Source organism: Rhagoletis zephyria, unplaced genomic scaffold (assembly GCF_001687245.7).
Source record: "Rhagoletis zephyria isolate East Lansing unplaced genomic scaffold, Rhagoletis_zephyria_1.1 Rzeph_scaffold_00504, whole genome shotgun sequence".
In the NCBI taxonomy this organism is placed as follows: Eukaryota; Metazoa; Arthropoda; class Insecta; order Diptera; family Tephritidae; genus Rhagoletis; species Rhagoletis zephyria.
Window position 1 is genome coordinate 23,416 of NW_016157588.1, and position 20,909 is coordinate 44,324.

The 20,909-nt window shown below is 35.5% G+C and overlaps 3 protein-coding genes across 5 annotated transcripts; 1 reads left to right on the top strand and 2 right to left on the bottom strand.

Annotated features, from left to right (window-relative positions):
- The first annotated feature begins 1,443 nt into the window (after nt 1-1,443).
- Nucleotides 1,444-16,832, top strand: LOC108360009 (GPN-loop GTPase 3). Of its 2 annotated transcripts, none has more exons than XM_017612145.1 (3): nt 1,444-1,640; nt 1,707-2,374; nt 16,584-16,832. In XM_017612145.1, exons 1-3 carry the CDS (start codon nt 1,596-1,598, stop codon nt 16,750-16,752), a joined length of 882 nt encoding a protein of 293 aa, XP_017467634.1. In that variant the 5' UTR covers nt 1,444-1,595; the 3' UTR covers nt 16,753-16,832. The 2 variants fall into 2 exon arrangements, with proteins under 2 accessions (XP_017467634.1, XP_017467635.1); XM_017612146.1 differs by having other exon boundaries at nt 16,589-16,821.
- gfzf (GST-containing FLYWCH zinc-finger protein) lies at nt 3,724-13,972 on the bottom strand. Of its 2 annotated transcripts, XM_017612140.1 has the most exons (5): nt 13,197-13,972; nt 11,506-12,452; nt 10,687-11,448; nt 4,956-5,097; nt 3,724-4,409 (listed from the first exon to the last, which is right to left on the bottom strand). In XM_017612140.1, the coding sequence occupies exons 1-5, from the start codon at nt 13,731-13,733 to the stop codon at nt 3,849-3,851; spliced, it is 2,949 nt and encodes a 982-aa protein (XP_017467629.1). In that variant the 5' UTR covers nt 13,734-13,972; the 3' UTR covers nt 3,724-3,848. The 2 variants fall into 2 exon arrangements, with proteins under 2 accessions (XP_017467629.1, XP_017467631.1); XM_017612142.1 differs by lacking the exons at nt 10,687-11,448; nt 11,506-12,452; nt 13,197-13,972 and adding an exon at nt 6,505-6,859.
- A 52-nt stretch (nt 16,833-16,884) lies between the features above and the next one.
- Nucleotides 16,885-20,216, bottom strand: Sas-4 (spindle assembly abnormal 4). Its single transcript, XM_017612139.1, has 2 exons — nt 18,059-20,216; nt 16,885-17,962 (listed from the first exon to the last, which is right to left on the bottom strand). The coding sequence occupies exons 1-2, from the start codon at nt 20,150-20,152 to the stop codon at nt 16,919-16,921; spliced, it is 3,138 nt and encodes a 1,045-aa protein (XP_017467628.1). The 5' UTR covers nt 20,153-20,216; the 3' UTR covers nt 16,885-16,918.
- Nucleotides 20,217-20,909: the final 693 nt, after the last annotated feature.

Genomic DNA, 20,909 nt, shown 5'->3' on the forward strand with positions numbered 1-20,909 from the left:
CAAAAACAATCGATAAAACTAGGATGGACACCGAAAAGTTATCGGTTAAATCTGAGATTATTTTATAATTACAGATTAACAAGGGACGAATTTTATATGGCTAATCTCTTGTTATAATTACAGATTAGGGTGTTAAGCTCGAAAATGAGGATAATCTACTTATATGTGAACCTAGTATAAGTCCTCTTTCAGACACGCCAGACACGTTAGTCCCCTTTCAGACACGGCAAGTCTTGCTTTCAAGTCTGCTCGTTCGTAGGCGAAGGAGGTGAGAAGAGAGGGGAAGAGTACAGATATCTCCGTACCGTCAATTCGTATCAAGTTTTCTTTTCTCTTTTGATCTTTTCGTTGCTTCCCATTTAAAGAACCAAGGACTTGAATTGGGAAATGTTTAGTAGCGCTCACATCGTTTTTCGGGTGGGCGGCGTAGGGGGAGGGGGCGGGGCTTTCTAAACCCTCCCCACTAGAAAGGGGACAGTCCCCGCTTTCTGAAAAGGCGTACGCTCCCCTTGGGCTCCTCCCACAGACCCCTTGGGTTTCGTTTGAAAAAGGGGGAAAAACGGAATTTTCTTAGGCAAGCTGAGCAGTTTGAAGTGGAATATGACCCAACTAACAGAAATCGTGGGATTTTTTAATAAAAGAAATTATGCCAAATTAGATATCGGGCGATTTTGAATAAAGAATAAAAAAGTTAATTAAAAATAGAAAAAACAAGTTTATATAAAAAAATTTTCTTTTTAACAAATGTATTTTTGCGTAGAATTCCTTTCTGCGTAGGCGGCCTTCGGCCGCACTTAGGGATTATAACCCTCAGGCAGTAGAATTCTCCTTTCTGTTTTGCGAAGAAAAGGAGCTGAACACCTTTTGCAGAGAACACCTTTGTATATTTTTAATGCTTACTGGGTTATATCCTATCTTCTTTTGTCTCTCATTCTTTTGCATATTTCGGAGTTTGACAGCTGAACTCCGCCATTTAATTTGCTTGTGCAACCAAAGTCAGACGCGTGATTTTGAAGGTGTTTTTATTTAATGAATTGTGATTAATTGGTTAATATTAAAGTCGTAAATCAAGTTATAACTAATCGAGTAAAGTGTAAAGTTAAGGGGAATACAAAAATGAATTGGGAAGTGGCTGCTTTAAGGAGAATAGGAGTGATAAATGTACGCTAATTTCCAAATTTTACAAAAAAGGGCATATTTCAAACCCAATTTGTAAATAAATTAGTGACCAAAATTTACAAAAGTGAGTGTTAAAATAATGCGTAGACCCTTGACTACAAGTGTGTGGAATTTTTTTTGGATCGGGCCACCCCTTTGGACGGAATAGCCCGAAATAGTTGTGAGCGGTACTAAACCCCACCTCTTGAATTCAATTAAAGTGTACGCGTGTGGAAGCAAATAGAAAACACAAAAGAGAATGCAAAAAAAATTGCTTTCAAGACTTGCCGTGTCTGAAAGGGGACTTAGACAAAAGTCAAGAAGTCATCGATTGAGAACCGACTGAACTCGATTCCGAAAAGTCAAGTTTATCAGCAAAAAGTCGATTTTTGATCAAAGTCGGAGCTGACTTTGCCATTCCTTATTTTGGCAACAAAATGCGATACGCTCAAGTTGTGATTGGCCCTGCCGGTAGTGGTAAAGTAAGTTAATTATAAAAAAATAGAACGAATGTACATTAATAAGAGTTATTTTCATCTTATAAACAGTCTACATATTGCGCATATATGCAGCGTCATGCCCAAGATTCAAAGCGAGTCATTGAAGTGGTCAACTTGGATCCCGCTGCCGAACATTTTGACTATCAGCCTTTGGTGGATATCCGTGATTTGATTCAACTTGACGATGCAATGGAAGATGAAGAACTCCACTATGGTCCAAATGGCGGTCTAGTATTCTGCTTGGAATATTTAATAGAAAATCAAGATTGGTTGAAATCGCAGCTTTGTGGTGGAGAGGAATCTGACACTGATGAAATTGGAGGAGAACCTGATGACGACTACATACTCTTTGACATGCCTGGACAAATAGAACTTTTCACACATTTATCAATGGGAAAACAATTAGTAAATTTGTTGGAGTCTTGGAATTTCCGCATTTGTACAGTTTTTCTAGTGGATTCTCAGTTTATGGTTGATGGCGCGAAATTTCTCTCTGGCACAATGGCTGCTCTAAGTGTCATGGCTAATTTGGAAATGCCACATGTCAATGTATTGAGTAAAATGGATTTGCTTAGTAAAACCGCACGAAAACAACTGGACAACTATTTGGACCCAGATCCGAGAGCGTTATTGGGCGACGTCACACACGAATCGGCATGGGGACGAACGCATCGGAAGCTTTCTGAAGCGATTGGGAATTTAATTGAAGACTTCAGGTAATTGATGGAACTATATATACATATTTTATTGTTAGTGATGTGATAGTGCATTACAATAGAATTTATTGTGGTTGTCGCAATCGAGCAAGGGAGCTTTTAGCCCATGTGCCTATATTAAATACGCGAAAACCTTTGATAACTTTGGAGTGACTTATTTACACTCAGAATAGTTTCAAACTGCGCACACACGGGGTAGGGACCTACAGTTTTACGCGCACTCCGAACGGCGTTTGTATTTTTTATGAAAAGCTGTTTTTCATGGCAGAAATACACTCGGACGTTTGCCATTGTCTGCCAAGGGTCGTACACTATTGAACCGGGCTTGAACCCAGGCCCAGCGTGGTGGTAGCGCGCACTGCTAGCCCCTACACCACAGCGGCCGCCGAGCAAGTACAAGTACATAATTGAAGAAATTCTTATTAACTTTATTATGCTTAATTTGCGCTTGCATATCGCAGCACATATGACCAAATGGCAAATGGTTTATGCCTTAAACCCCGATTTGTCACTTCTGCTGCTATAGATTCTTTTAATAACCGTTTAGGTTTTGTCGGCGGGAAAAAAGGGTGTATTCGAGCCACGTAATAATTACCGCATATTGCTGCCTTGTTGCTTTCTAGATGTCATGTTGCTGATGCTCAACTGCAAAGCCTTCTGAAACGCTGCGGCAATTGTGCAGTAAAAATTTGTATTTTGCTTTTGATTGCCAATGATGAGCGCCTGTACCATTCTGAGCACACAACCACCTGACGTGGATAAGACGGAGCTTCGTCTGCCTCTAGAGACTCGGACCACAATAGCACAACTTCGCTCTGGCTGAACTCACGCCTGAGCAGACTAGATGCGGATGAGCCCAATGAGCGTCCGGCATGCGGAGAGACACCCCACGACTCGAAACATCTCTTCGCATGCCCACAAAACCCGATTCGACTGACGCCTTTGTCCCTATGGACAGACCGCATAGAGGCTGCACGCTTCTTAGGCCTCCCGTTGGCTGACCTTGACGACAACAACTGAGACACTAGCCGATCTGGGCGGGGTTGTTGTGGGCGCTACAACAACAACCTACACTCCGAACGGCGATTGTATTTTTATGAGAAGCTCTTTTTCATGGCTGAATACACTCGGAGGTTTGCCATTGTCTGCCGAGGGGCGACCGCTATTAGAAAACCTTTTTTTATGTTGGTCGGAAACTGGGCTCGAACCCAGGCCCTCCGGAATGGTAAAATATGTGTATATTTAATATAGGATGTTTAATGCCGAAAACTAAATGCAACTGGCACTCTGTGTTAACCACGAAATCAAAATGTTTTGCGAATCATATCAAACCAAAGAAATATTCAAACGTAGTTTTCATACATACATATATATATTTGATATCAATACATCTTAATAATTAGAACAAAGCATTAAATTTACTTGGGATCAAAAACACTTAAAACCTCTGCTTTGCAATGCATTTACTTTAAGCTTATACCTTCGATTTTCGAGTTGGATGAAATGGATGTTTCATGTGAGAAAGGTCAGGTGGATTGTTTTCGAATTCAGAGATTTCCAACATTCCACCTTTTCCGATTTCCCATAATTCTGGATTTTCCTGTTTAAATGTTTCATACCACTTTTGCACCAATGGATAAGATGATATATCAAACCCTATTGCCTCTAAGCATAAAGTGGCTGACACCAACCCGAAATCGGCAATAGTTAGAAAATCTGCGGCAGCATATTTTTTGCCGCCATCACGCAAGTACGTTTCAAATACATTCAAAGCATTGTTAACCTTCTTCAAAGTCATATCGGTACGTTGGTAATCAAAGAATATTGGTGCCATGCTATGAGCTGATATGGCTGAATAATAGAAACCCATATTAAAACACAGCCGTTGATTTACTATAGCACGTTTGTTGGCATCCCTCGGATAAAGGTTACTATTCGTTGCGTACTTATCGCATAGATACTGCATAATGGCAATGCTCTCCGATAAATAAAAACCATCATCATCAAGCACCGGAATTTCTTTTTGTGGATTCATCTGAAAGAAACACATAAAAACAATATTTAAATTTGCTGTGCCAATACTTTGTTCCGGCAGTGTATATAAATAAGACGTTTTTTCTAATCGTATCCCCATTTTACCATGTCTTATCCCTTACAAGTTGTTTTGTCAAATTGAGTTTGGAGTAAAATAGTAAATGTTTTTTTTTATGTTTCTTGGGTCAATACAAGTTTATTTGAGAAGGCATTTCTTTTACAATATGCATTTGGGCAAAACAACTTCAATCGAAAGAGGTTGTGGTGTCAAATGCAAATCGCAGAAATTGCACAGAGACAAGTTCATATTTGAAAGAAAATCTTTTGTCAAATGCAATTTCGAAAAAATAAAAAAGTTCACTATAATACTGCTTTAACTTTTATTTTAAAGGTCATATTAATATGGCGGTAAGACAGAAATACGAGCATTGAAAATTCATGTATATGATAGAAATTTTGGAAAATTGTCTTATCTCGAGAGAAGTTGTTTTGTCAAATGCCCACAGATATGTATGTACATACATATACATATACCCAATTATATTACCTTCGCATATTCATCGGTCATATGTTCGCCTGCGATGAAATCAACGTTTACCAACTCATAAGGTATATTGAGAGCCTGGAGAACCATACGGACGGCTAGCGATGGTGGTCCATCGGAGACAGCATACAGTTTCATAGTCATTCTAAATTTGTAAAAGTATAAAAGAATTGAAAGTGAGATTCTATTTGCATTAGTTGCGTTCCAGATGCTTCACGATTTACAGTTTTTACAGGATTTGCAGGAAAAGCTCTTTTTTCCATTAATAAACCTTATGGAAGGTGGTCACCTGCAAATCGTGAAGCATCCGGAACACAACTGTTGTTGTTCTAGCATAATGTATGCTCTCCAGTGTAAAACCATTTAAGTTTTCGTATTGTGCATTTCTTTGATATCGCACATGATCTTCAAAAGACACAACTTAAAATGTCGAATAAGAAATAGTTTTTCGCATTTTCCGACTAGCATGTAATTTTGTGTAACCTTTGAAGATCGTTTGCGATACATTTGCTCAACCTTCAGAAAGTCTGCTACATTTCCAATTACATAGTAACTGATTTTTCTAAAACCATTGTTGGCATTAATCGATTAATTTTTTAATGAATTTGACTAAAGCTGATCGGATTAGAGTTAATTATGACTAAATTAATTTTTATTAGCCAAGTAATTAATTAAACAAGTAATCGCAATCATGATTAAAAATTATGGAGCATATAATCATAGTCCGCAGTTAGAGCCAGCTTTAATTAAGAGTGATACTAAAATGTTAAAGCCCATTTTATTTTCGTGTGTATCATATTCAGTTTAGTACTATTTATGCTCTACCAAAAGCTGGCTTTATTACAAAATTCTATTACAAAAGTAATAAATTGGCTGTTTTATGACAACGTGAATCCCTGATATTTGAGTTTGTTTACTATAGCGTAGCCAACTTAATAAAATGAATGTACATAAAATTAAAAATAATATTGCCAAAATAAATGAAAATATAATTTAAAATAATCGAAGTCATGATATAGTTGTTTTTTCGGAGATTTCCGCAACGCTTGTCAGATTTAGTGGCAGCCTTAGTAACAGGTTTTCTTTCGGTCAAGCGTAGTAAATCACTTTTTTTATATTGGGATTAACGAATAATGATAAGTAAAATAATTTTTAATCGTAATCACACCATCGATGCTTACGATTAAGATAATTAGCCATTAATCGTATTGATGATATGCCTTAATAATAGCCTTAATAATTGATTGCAATTAACTTTTTAACCATTAGTTTTTAATCATTAATCAGATGAACATTTTTCCGACACTGTCTAAAACCAGTGCTAACTGTCCTGTCTTGGATATTTTTAAACATGTTACACTTGTTTGGTTACAGAAAAATGCGTTTCTGTTTTTTTTTTTTTTATTCTTGTACGTGGTATGTACATATATGCCTTGGTATGTGTGTATGTATTTATAAAGTGACGAAAAAATAGTAACCGTAACAAAACGTAAACTTGCTTATTTGTAGAGTATTCGAGCCTCTTATTAGAAAAAGCTAATTATTTACATACCTTTCAAACTGAAAATTCAACTACTATAAATAGTTTCAAAGCACCACAAATTTATAACTGGTTATGAGCGATGCCAGTAGCCAACTACCAACGCTCAACATTGGTGAACTGAAATTATTACGGGTTGTACAATTTGGCTACTTCAATCAGTTAAAATTAAAGCTTTGGTGAGCTTTTAACCTCGTTGCAGTGAATAAATAGTAATAAAAATAATAGGACGCCTCATAACCTGTAATATATTTAGGCCGAGCTTCTACCCTCGTATACATTCATATTTTGGCACACAGTTTTATATTGCATTAAAGTGCAAGTTTCGTATAATCTTACTTATGGCCTATGTATTAGAATACCATTTTTTTTATCTATACATATAATAAAATTGTAACAGGACGATGCTTGTACATTATAGATATCAAAGAAAAATAAATATGTGGGTTTTTATTAGAGCAACTTAAGCCAAATCAACAATTTTTAGAATTGTTGTCAGTCTGTCTATATGTATGTTTGTACGCGCAACACTTGAAAACTAATTCACCGATGTATTACTAGAGGACTAACTTAAAATATAGAAAGAAAAAAAAACAATTTTTGTGGGTTACCACCTGTTTGAAATATTGTATTAAATTGAATTGGTTAAAGTGAAGCACGCCGGGTATTCGCTAGTTATAAATAAGAATGTGTGTGGGTGTTTCATGCTTGAAGTAAAATTCAAAAGTACGATCTTCGGACTAGCAGCCAATAGGCTAACCGCATGCACACCCAACTGCGGTATTAAAACCGAAATTCAAAATGAAAGCAATATTCATTAATATATGTACATATGTATGTACATGGTACGTACGTTGATTAATCTAAGTACACGGTTACTGCATTTGTAAGACAAATATGCATTTGATTATAATCAGTACATATGTACAGCTGCGAACATTAGAATAGCAGTGGCGCTTGTAATAGAGTTCAACTCCGAATAGTGTTTACATCATTCACTAAAATAAGGAGCACTCTCGTATTAAAAATTATCCTAAATAGTAGCACACTATCATCGTTTTTGCATTCTCATACCCGAAAAACTTGCAAAGTAGCACAAATGGCGATACGTTAATAATTTCGTAATTAATTAAAGTATGCAATGAAAAAGAAAGTAAAGTAGATAAATAAAAATAAGCACAAGGTTTGTTGAGTTAATTTTTAATAAATTTACGATTAATCTTCAGTTTTGTTATTTCAAAGAGTGCAATCTATGATTGCTGTATAAATAAAGGTACATTTGTTGTAATTATTTATTTATTTTTTTGAACAAGGGTGTTTGGAGGAGATTGAGATACTCTTATTTTTGAACGTGTGTCATGATGTGTTATCACGATTAATTTTGAGAAAAATAATTATTCATTCCGAGATAATTCGTTTATATGTTAAAAAGGTTTTTTTTTTCTATCCAAAAGTATTCAATTGTAACAAATGTCAGGTCGAGAATAATGCCCCTAGCAGATATATTAAATTTCCTAAAGGATCTCAACTATGGATTCGTAAAATTTTGGAGAGGATTTTCACTTACGCACTTGATTTGGATTGGTGGCTAATTTTGTTATCGAACAAAACTAATATTTTTTAGCATTAAATATATGTAGTACTAAAAAGTTTTTAAAAGTAATGATCTTTAAGTTCTAAAGAAAAAATGGTGGTTCTGCTATTTTCATGTTCGCGATTGTATATATCACAGCTTACACTCTTAAAGTTGCAATTCATTTTAATAATTGCTTCAAAACCTTTTTTGACAGGTCATCAAGAAATGTGTGAAAACATTGTAAAAATAAATAATAGTGAAGAATGTGGGCGTTAGAATAGTACAAGTAATTACATGTACATAGCTATGTATGTATATAATGCAGATGTACACTCAGATATATGTGTATGTACATACATACATATGTAGATACATATGAATGTATGTATGTACACTAGGGTGGTCCAAAAAAAAACTAAAGTCGGAATTTTAATGCCCTTACCCGCTAGGATTGTTCTATACCAAAAATATATACCCCTATTTTCTATTTTGAAATCAAAAATTATTTAGAGGTAGCTCAAAGCGCTCAAAGTTTTCTATATATATATTATATGAAAAAAAAAAACAACTTTTCGCAGCAATGGTATAAAAAATCAATATTTTTCGATTGGAAAACTCTGTTTCTCTGCAGGAGATCCCCGATAAAAATACCCAATTGCTTATTTAACAAATTTCATAGTGACAATAACACTGGATCACAAATTTTAATATGGTTTCGGTTTTCCAGACGGCACTATCTCTAATTTGTATGTAGAAGCGCCCGCTAATTCCAAAAATCGAGTTAATTTTTTAATCTATGCATAAGTTTTCAAGATATTTTAAATTTACCGTTATTCAGCTTAAAACAAAAGGTGGTTCCATTTAGTCATATCTAATGAGCCAAGTAATGAGTGTTCAAATGAAAATGCGCAAAGATCTTATTGAAAGTCTCCTGAGGAGAACCAGAATTTTCCGATCGAAATATATAGATTTTCAAAAATTCTATACCATTTCTACGAAATACGTGGAAAACTTTTAGCGCTTTCAGCGACCTCTAAATATTTTTTGATTTCAAAATAAAAGAGGGGTATACCTTTTTCGATCGATGTACCTATGCAGTATAAGCAATAAATTGCTAAATCCATTGTAAAATGTGCAATTTTGTAATACGCGAGAATCGAATCGCCGATGAATTCAGAAAAGGCTTCGAATATACATACGTACATACATATCGTTAATTTAATATAGAAAGGTCCTAACTCACTTTCATTTCGAATCCAGATTTATACAAAATCTGTCAAAAAGATCACAATTATCTAATGGAAATTGAAAACAAATATTACAGCGTCAAATAAAATATTCGGCCCTAGTCTTTTGTGTATTTTTAAACCTCAGCAGATTTTAATACCAAAAGTGCGCAACGACGATTAGGTTGCTAGTTTTAAACTAGGCTGCGCTAGTTAGACTTTTTCTTCTATTGCGGTTTAGAAATAAAAGCGAATGACGTATTTTGACGTTTTGGAATGCACCCTATTATTATTAATAACTAGGGAAGACAAAAATATGCAAATGCATATTATGACACAAAATGCATATTTTGGCGAAAAAGCATAAAAATAATTTTTTTGGTAATAAGTTACCTAATTTGCGCATAAATTCATCTGACTATATTTTTATGGAGATATCCCGTGTTGCTGACGACGTTTGTTTAATTCACAAAAAGAAAAGGCTGACAAACAATGAAAAGTCTCGTTATTTTCTATTAAACAATTTTAATATTCTCAAAAAATTTTCGACTGTCGTTTTCCAATAGTCAAGTTTCGCGCTAAACCGGTTTTGGTGGTTGAAAAATTCAATAAAAACTTTTCGACGACCTGAGCAGCGTGTTTTATTCTGCATCTATTGTAACTTCGCAATATCAGCAACAAATATATTTTGTGTGAAGCAATACTTCAATAAAATGTAGCACATTTTCACCTGGAGAATTGTCATCTTCTAAATTCTGTTAAACAAAGTCTAGGGACTTAGAACGCTCATTTGCAATATTTTCAATACATACCTGTATGTATGTATGCGATAATCGAAAAAAATTTCGTATACATATATGGCCTTATTCATAAAAAATAAAATAGATTTATGGATCTCTATAAAGTTTCATTTGCATACCAATTTTTTGGGGCATATATCAAGCATATTTTTAAAATTTCGGAGTGATTTAATGACCATATTATAATTAAGCTTTTTGTGCATATTTTTGTCTTGCCTATTAATAACAATCAGCACTTCGGCGAAATTCGCAACTTTGCTTTTTGCTACTTTTTCAAAATTTATTTGAAGGAACAAAAATATCAGATAGGGCGTTTCTATATTACGGAAACGATATATGCCTTTGTAAAAGTATCGAAAGACCTAACACTTTTTGTTTTCGACCATAACCCACATACCGCTGTGGGCCCTTCCTAACAGCCGGTTTCACCAGCAATTTAAATGGAAAATGATTTTTTTATTTTCTGCCAATTTCCATATAAAATTAAAAAAAAAAAAATTAAAATCATTTTTCATTCTGTTTGCTTTCGTGAAATTGGCTGTAAAAATTGAAATTTTTGCTAAATATCTAGAGAGCATCATATTTTACTTACCCTATCGCATCATCAATTTCTGCATCGAAATTGTCTAAAGCCTTTTTAACGTTTGGATCTTTGCCTAGGATTTTTGTGTACTTCACATTTATAGCATCGAATGATCCCGCAAATGTTTGTTGCGACTCGATTTTATCATTTTTAATTTCATTATATAGACGCCGCTTAATATCTGCTTCAATGACAGGATGCGTATGATGGTTGGTGGTTCTAAAGACGCGTATTTCGTCATCCACACTGATTGTGGATACTCGACTCTTGCAGTTGAGCTCTGGATCTTTGCATTTTATACAAGACCAGTAAGTGCGATTATTTTGTGAACTCCTTAAATGGTAAATATAACCATCGACGCATAATAATTCACCGCCCTTGGCTGAGCGCAATGTTGATACATTGTTCACATTCATTTCACTGTCGTTAGTTAAGCTTGACTTTAATATAGCTTTCTGACGTTCCTTAGACAAATCTAAGAAATCATCATTCGCGCATGCACTTACATCCAAATGATCTTCATCATTCGTATACGTATTTAGATCTAAATATTCTACTTCCATTTCATCTCCTGCATCTGCCAAATCGTCGTACGTAGAATTGTAGATTACTTCGGTTTTGAAAGAAGTGTGTGTTTTAGTGTCCTTACACATTTCTTCTAACTTTGTGGGCAGAGTAGATGTGTCATCTAGGTGATCATCATCAGAGTCTAAAGCACTGGAGAGGCTCGAAGACGTATTTTCATTAAAAGGCATGCTTTTTGAAGTAATACTAAAAATAATTGTCTAGTTAGAAACAAAAAGTGTGACTGAGTTCAGAAAGACTTACTTCTTTGATGTCCCTTGTTCTTCTTCGTCTTTTGTTAGTTTACTTAAACTACGTTCAATGGTTTCCTTTGATTTTTCCACAATCTCTCTGAACTCCTGATTCAATTCATTTCCACTTTCATCGAATATATTTTCCTTTTTAAGGCCTGCTTTCTCAGCGTTTTGTACCACAACACTTCTACATAAGCGGCGCTTAATATCTTCAGAATGATCCGAATGCAAATGTGTTCCAGCGACCCGTATTATTATAGGACCCTTATGGGTCATTTCCGTAGTGACACGCGCATTACACTTGTAAAACTTGTCGCGGCGTAAGAGACATGTCCAGTATGCGCGTCCATTACGGGGACTTCTCGTATCCAAATGATAAATATAATTGTCAAGACAGAGAACTTTATTTCCCTTTGCTGATGGCAAAAAGGTGAATTTCGCTTTGTACGAATCAGTTTTTGTACTAGTAGACAAAGCTGCAAGGGGATCTGCTGAATAGGTATAGGTCACAGGTTTTGCTTTTGTTCGTAATCGTTTGCGCTGGTTTATAGTTTTGGCATTGAGACTATCCATTATGCGTTTTTTCGGAGGTTTATTTGAAGGTGTAGCACAAGCTTCGTTTTCTGATAAATCCACTATTTCGATTGAATGAAAATTCTTATCTGCTTCCCCTTTTTGATTTAGTACGGTTATATTATTTTTAAGAAGCAATTTCGTTAGTTTCATTGGAGTATAAGCGTCGTGTTTGTGTGATACCAGCTGATGGCCTTTTAAGCGATGAGTGTTATTTGAAATACACTCAGTGAGAATACGAGTTTTACATGGAGGATCTTGTTTTATGCACTCCCATCGATGAGTGCTCGAAGTTATAGATTTGGATTCTAAACGGTAAAGAAATCCTTCCACGCATATCATTTGGCGTCCAAGAGCAGTTTTAAGCATGTATAATTTTTGTTTCTAATGAGTTGATAATAAGAAATTATATATACATTAATAGGTAAGTTATAGCCATACAAGCAGAAGTATTTCATCGATATCAATGCATGAGGACATAAAGGACGAATTCGGACATTTGTAGAAGCGACGTTTTAATTTAAAATAGAAATCCGTTCTAAAGTAAATGATGTGTTTTCGAATAAAATTCCGTCATCCCTTGTCCCCTTTTTGATTCTGATTTTTATGGGTTTTTGTTTTATACCATATTTTTATAAAAACAATTGCGAAAAATAAAATTATGCTAAAAATTCCCTGTACATAAATTTAATTGATTGTAAAAAAATTAAAATAACCCACTTCGAAAATAAAGCCTGTTAGGGCTTAGAATTCAAAAAGACTTATCTCGGAAGACAAAACTCGACAAAAATATACAAGTCTACAAAAATATACGGAATTCGATTCATCCCCTCGTCGTATCTCTTTTAAAATAGTAGTTGATATGCGGCTTTCTTGGAATATTAATCGAATTACGTCTATTTAATCTATAATATTGAGATATGTCCACTCGAATTTCGAAATATACATATCGCATGTTTAGTAATTATTATATGGCTTATTAATTGGATAATGAAATCTCAAAAACGTAAATTTTTAGTTACATCTCTATATTATTAAACGTGCGATATGTACCTTTTTTATTATTGCTAGCTACGTTTTTCGAAATATTCTAGAAAAGTGGTTAAATTGTCAATACATATACTATACCTCGAAATTGAAAAAGTGTTTCGCTGAACCAGAGGTTGACTGTCTATCATCGGAATTTGCAACAGTTTGCTTTTTACTAATTTTAGCTTGCTTAGGAAAGAAGTCATCATCATCAGCTGGCCACTCATCTGATTCCATATCTTCGTCATATTGAATATTTGAGTTAGATTCATCTTCATGTTCTTCCGCTGAAGCATTTGATTTTCGTTTGTTTCTCAGCGTGCACGGTTTTCCGGCCAAGTTTGCTCGGAGCTTTCGTTCAACCACCTTAGATATTTCCTTTTCAGTGCAACGTTCATGCGTATGCTCATTTGTTACTCGTACTATCTTATGCTGGCTATCGTCACCATCTACAATAACAGTAGCTATACGCGATCGACACGGTTGGTATTTGCTTTTCAACTTATTGCAAACCCACCGGCATTTTTGTTTTTTGCCACGATCGACAAAATGATAGAGAAAATTGTCGACACATAGCATGTCAACATCTTTTGCAGAGCGCACCATTTGGACTTGTGATATATCCATTTGTGGCATATTTGAATCGTTCTTGAATCACTGCTTGTTGATATTTTGTATTCTCGATTTTGCAAAAGAAATCTCCCACAGATTAAAAAGCAGAGTGATTTCGGTTTTACAGTGCGTTCTGTCGAAAAATGCCATAATTTTTCGCACCAAAAAATGGCTGCACCAATTCCTGTTCTTATGTTGGCTGCAATGTATGTGCTGCCAGATTGACGTTTTATTAGTTGCATTCCAGATGCTTCACGATTTGCAGGTTTTTACAGGAAGCCGTTCCAGGTGACCCCACCTTCCATAAGGTTTATTAAAGCAGGAAACAGCTGTTCCTGCAAATCCTGTAATAGTTGCGTTTTTTTTTACTCATTTCCAGTAAAAGTTTTTACGAATTTTCATGTTTTGGCGTATTCGTACGCAAAAACTTGCAAAGTAGGGGAAATTGAGAGAGCGAAAAATGAAAGCTGAAGTTGCAAGTTTTTACTGGATTTTACTGGATAAATTTTTACTTGTAAGATTTGCGAGTACGAAAAACAGCTGATCGCATGTTGCTGGATGAAATTTGAACTAATAAGGAAACTGTTTGGGGCACATCATTGTGGAAATTCACAAAATAAACATATTTAAATTTAAAATATATTGATTTATTAGGAATATGCTGCGAATAAACAACCAATTTATCAGCTGTTCATGAAACTTGCAAATTATTAATGGAAAAGCGTTCACGTACTTTTTTGTAAACTTTTTATCTGAGAGCGAATTCTTAGAAATTTAGTTACTGGAGAGTTGCTGGCAAGTTACTGGATAAATACATGCAAACTTTGGGGCGAATCGAGATTTGACATAACACCCTCTATACAAAATACATGTGGTTGTTGTTGTATAAATTCGCCTTGCCTGCAAATCGTGAAGCAAGGCGAATTTATACAAGGTAGTGTTCAAGGCGAATTTATACAAGGTGGTGTTGATGGTGAATTAAATTTTCGCCGCGGTACTACCGAATGTCAAAATGATGTGTTTGTTGTAATATGAATTCGCCTTGTTTACAACAAACATCATTTTGACATTAGTAAGTACCGCGGCGAAAATCTAAATTCGCCATCAACACCACCTTGTATAAATTCGCCTTGGTAGCGTTTAAGGCGATTTTATACAAGGTGATGTTACTTGCGAATTTAGATTTTCGCCGCGGTACTTCTTAATGTCAAAATGATGTGTTTGTTGTAATATGAATTCGCCTTGTTTACAACAAACATCATTTTGACATTAGTAAGTACCGCGGCGAAAATCTAAATTCGCCACTACCTTGTATAAATTCGCCTTAGTGGTGTTGATAGAACAGCTGCTCTAATTCGCCTCAGTACACATATGTCAAAACTCCACCAGCCCTTCGGGAAAAATGCTATTCGCCATTCCGACCAAGGCGCACTTGCTCACCACGACGATCAGAAAGCAAATGCGCTTGTTTTTTGTCAAGCAAAACGCGAGACGGTTGATAAAGATATTTGATCGTCTCCATGGCACTTAACATTAAAAAAAAATGGATGTAGTTACAGGAAAAGTTGGGTTTCGCGTTCCAGGTGACTTTTATTTTTTCTCTATTTCCCCTCTAGATAGTCTGTTCCAATAGCAGTCCGGTTTACAGGATTTAGTCAGAACTTACAGGAAGTCGTTCCTATTGACATAAAACCTGTAAGTGGGAACACATTTGAGAGAGTAACTGAGCAACTGTTCCTAGTCAGAAGTTACAGGATTTAGTCCGGAGTTTTTTTTCCTGTAAGTTCATGAAAAGTGTCAAACGATCAGCTGATTTACATGTGCAAACAAAAACAGAAAGCGGTGAAAGCAAAGAACCTTATATTTGTTAAAAAATGGAAGTAAACAACGAAATATTTGAATATGTATAGATTTTAATAATTATTTAGTGATATTTCAGCCAAATCAGTGTAGTACCAATGACATGTAAACAAACGGTCTGACGTTTTTACAGGAAATAGTGCTTTTTGCGTTCCTATGCACTTCTGCATCTGTTCTCCTTTTACTCTCATTTGAGAGCGTAAAATTGTAGTTTGACAGTTCCACAGGAATAAGCGTGTGGAAGCAAATAGAAAACACAAAAGAGAATGCGAAAATAATTGCTTCCAAGACTTGACGTGTCTGAAAGGGGACTTACCGATGTTTTTGCCTATCGCATCGCATTTCTCTTTCGCATCGCATTACACAGTAGCGCCCCATGAACCAAAAATACAAGATCACGTAAGAACGCGACGTTGTATTTGTAACTGGTTTTGAGAAAAAAGTTTGCGAAAGCGGGTTCGTCAGCTGAGCGTTTGTTTACATCACAAGCACCACTATTTTACACTTACACTTTTATTTAAGTAAAGAAGAGTTAATTCAACATGACAACACATTTTCAAGCATTTTATTGCATCATTTTACCTAAATTGTGCGCTTAAAGTGGCTGACAATAATTTTGGCTAATTTTGGTTTTCGTTGTTTTCTTTGCTTTGTTTACTTTTCGCTCGTTTTCCAGTGAAACAAGATGGCGTAGAACCCGCTAAAAAAAATCGACTTTTTTCACTCTCTTGTTCTTACGTGATCTTGTGTCTTTCGTTCATGGTAGCCCCCCTTGTATATCAAATATATCTTAAAACAAAATTAACAAAAAAATTTTAGCATGTAAAACATTGCGAAGAAACAAAAAAGCGGCGTACGCTCATTTTGGGAGTAACTGTATATTTGTAAAAAACAACTATCATAATAGGGTCATTCAAACACAAACAAAATGTTAAAAAAGTACCGAGCATATTTCATATTTATTTATTTATTATTTATTTATTTATTTATTTATTATATTTTCACTATTTTCAGTCTAGTTCGATTTGTTCCCTTGAACATTGACGATGAGGAAAGTATACAGGATTTACTTCTTCAAATAGACAATGTCATACAATATGGAGAGGACGCCGATGTGAAAATACGAGATTTTGATCCGCCAGAGGAAGAAGACGATCCTATTTCTAATGGAAAGTTTGACTAATTTGTTTAAAATAATTTTTATCATATGTTTATTTTCTAAAGGATGTCTTAATAAAAATGTTTTTGTTTGTACAAACACGAGTAATTTTTTTTAAGTTAGTTTACAGTATGTACTAAATTTACAAGTAACACAGAGCTGATATAACTTCCCACACCACATATTTATTTTATGTCCTCTCGGTATCCATCACAAGGTTTCCGTCTTTATCTTTCAATCGTATTCGTCCATTAGAGTACCGCGTCTCTTGGCTTCCATCAGGGTAAACAAGCTTGACAGTGCCATCGGGGTATTCCCTACGTTTATTGAGTTTCGTATGTATCTCCCTTTGACCGTTGGGTAACATCAAAACTTTATCGCCATTTCTCATTTGTATCAGGTTTGTGCCATCAGCAAAACGCCACTCCTCTAATTTATCTTTTTCTGAGGGATTGATAATTTTTACGGAATGGTCTGGAAGATGAATTTCAACTACACCATTTTTATACCGATGCTCTGTTTGACCATTCGGAAATTCGATAATTTCTAACCCATCCAAATACGTTGTATGCCAGGTATTTGTTTCAGCAAAGTAATATTTAACTGTGCCTTCATTGACATTAGTTTCTTTTATATCTTTATTGAAATATAACATCCTTATGTTCATTCCATCGGAAGAAATTTTTTTTAAATTACCATTCGGGTACCAAATGTCCTTGCTACCATCTGGATTGATAATTTCTCGTCGATAATTTTCACTTGCTTCGGTGCGGCATTTGTCGATTCCCTTTCCCTTATCAAAACTTCCAGCTATTGATTCCACTTTATCCTTTTGCACATCCTCATCCTTATTTCTTTCGAATTTTAAAACGACAGTTTCTCTCGATGTGTTTGAACGCGATGAACCCTGAAACGATTTTACACTTCTGCTATTACGTGTCATTTGAAGTTCGGAAATAATATCATCATCATCGTCATCTGCAAGCTCAGCTTCGGATTCAAATTGTCGAATGGGCTTTTCAGTCTTATGCATAGTACATGAATTTCCGTCATCGATCGTTATATCTGTTTTGCTGGTATTACGAGTGTTCGGTGGTGCCTTCAATAACCGTTGAACTTTTCCGTTTGATTTTGGAGTGTCTTTGGGCGAGTTCGTCGTTTTCATGTTTTTACTATGTGAGCTAGTATTCAAATCGGGATATTCCGGGCTCGTATTGCACGAATTAGCTGCCGCCTATAGACAAATGGGTTAACATTACATTTACATGCTTATATCAGGTTTACCAAAATGCTTTTGATTTAAAAGAAACTTTTGAATTTTTTTACTCACCAATTTTGGTGCTAACTTAGCGATGTTTCTGTTTATTTCCATTAGCATTTTATTGTTGCCTTCTCGCTCAAGTTTCTGTTTTTCATTTTGCAGACGCTTATTTTCCTTTGTCAAGCGTTCAATATCGTCATATAATTGCTTTTGATCACGTTCCAAGTTTCGGATTTGCACACGTAATCGCGCCTGCGCAGATGCATGTAATTGATCCTTTTGCTTTAGCTGAATTTGTAAGGTTTCCACTTCTCCTCTTAGACGAGCAATTTCTTTCCGCTCTTTATTGGCCAATGTTTGTTTCTGCACGCGGATTTGATTTTCAAATTTTCGTCTTTCTTCTTCAATTTTCATACGTTCGTCGTGAAGATACATTTCCATTTGAATTTTATCGTCTTTTAATCGATCCAGCGCTTCATTACGTTCCTGACTGAAATGTGCACGTTCCATTTCATACTCCTGCTTAGCGCGAATTAATTCCATATTGTTGTTTTTGAATACGGCTATTTCCTTTTCCAGCTCTTCGAGTCTTAACTTGATTATATTACTTTTTTCTTGCAGCTCTTGCGTAAGCGCAGATGGTGGTGATTGCATCACTAGTTTCTTTTCAGTATTGTTGCCGTCACCATCACCCTTAGTTAGCAATGCGCTAAGGAGTGCATCCTTGAACTGATGAAATAAGTCGGAATTCTTATTGGATGATGTTTCCTCTTCCAACATTATTGAGCTATTTGATATTATGTCATCACGATTATAATATTCACAAGTGGTGTTTTGCTCGGAAAAACGAACATGTAAATCCGTCTTTTCGACGTTTAATGTTGTATCAGTTTTCGATTCATCACTAAAGTAAGTAGAAATCCCAGGCGTTTGACACCGTACACTTTTCTCTTCAATTCCTTCAGAACTATGATCATCATCTGAATCGTCTCTCAGAACTTCTTCAACTGCAGGTCGCAAACTGTCATTTGTATAGCGCTTGCCTATAGGAATTTCAATTTCGTCCTCCGCATTCTGCTCAGAATGAACTTTCTGATCCATAAATTTTTTCACACAACTAGAGTTCATGTCGATTGCTCCTTGAGCTGCTTGTCGCTCTAGAAGTTCAAAAATGCTTAAGTTTTCATCATCTTCTATGTTGTTATTTTTACTAGGGTTCATCTCATTTTCTGTTTTAGCGGTAATAGCTCGAATTTCTTTTATTGGAATTGGATTTATTTGTTGCGAGTCGAGTACTTTTGACCATGTTATGGCGACAAAGGGCTCAACTTGTTCCCTATAATTTTCATCATATTTTTCACATGAGTGTGAATTAATGGTTGCACCTTGAGGCAATCTTACACTTGGTAGAGTAATAGAAATTGACGAGAAGGCAGTTTTTGAATATTTGGTATCAGGTGTTGAGCTATAGCCAGGCCTTGATTGAGTCAACATTCGTTCGAATTGTTTTTCATTATCATCATGCTTAATTAATTCCTTAAGCGTTTCGACTGATTTCGGCTTTTCGATTGCATCTTCCACTGAAGGCTTTGCTTTAGGAGCTAGTCTGCGGCGATGCAAGTTTTTAATTTTTGGATGTGTTGTAGCGTATTTATAGCGTGGTAAATTATTCAGTCGCAGTGACTCCGGAGAAATTTTATAACGCTGCTTAATACCCTCCCCGCGTTTAAGAAAAGGCCGCTTTGGTTTCGTATCATTATATTCAAGCACCTCATCATTGCAGTAGATGTTACCGTGATTTATTTGGTTTGAAATTTTCACAAGAGCAGTATTATTACCTTGAAATAATCTATTTTCTATTTCTGCGATCTTTCTGTCCTTCCCAAAATTTTCTTTATTTTCATATATTTTCGTTGGATCCATGGATATATCACCGCTACCATCGCCTTTATTTTCAATAACATCACTGGAAAGGAGGAGTCCCATTTTCTCGTACATGTTCTGGTGCTCCAAACCGAGCATTTTTCGTTGCATATTCTGGCGCTCATCCAACAGACGTTTTTGTTCTTCCTGCCATTTGTTTAATTTTTCCAAGCGCTTTACTATATTACCTTGTGCCTCCAGAGTGTTGTTGTTGGAATTAGCTTGCAGCATTTTCAACATAAAATTTGTTGATCGATACAATTTGTAAAAAATACATAAATTAATTCATTCGCAGACAAATATTTTGAAATTGAGGCCTTTCAAAAGTTATTTATTTCAGTGCCGGCAACTTGACGAGAGATTGTTAAACAAACGAAGTGTTGTATTGGTGTGAAACTGCCGATATTGTTATCGACTGCAATCTTCGAAACGAAGCGAAAAATACGCTATTAAGCTGAAATTAGTCAAGAACGCAGAACGTATACGCAGAATTTTGTCGATTATTGGAGCTCTCAGTGTTGCTTACTACAGTGTTGCCTCTCCTGAATGCCTTTTCATAAACTTATAGGCTGTTTTTGCTTACGCGTTAAAGCACATTTAACGCATTTAGCTCTAAATGCTACTCTAAATGTACATTTATCCGTACAAAATTCGTCACCTAAATGCAACTAAATGCAACTCCATTTTTGCATTAAGAATCTAAATGCTAAAAGCAACCCTGTGATCTTCCAAAATTTCCACGATTCGAACATGGTTTAAAGAGAAAAAGTGGCAACATTGCTTTTTCGAGTATACAGTTGCTAGCTGCGTTTCAGTGATCGCCGATCGAGATTTCTTTTATTTTGCATTACATATCTGGATAAAGAAAAGTTAAGCAAATTCAATATCGATTTGATCCTGATAGAAATCTGGATCAATTTGTGATCAACTCATCGCTTAGGCGGTTACAGCGCCAAATAAGAAGGATTCGCAACGCGCCAATGTGCGCTTCGCTTAA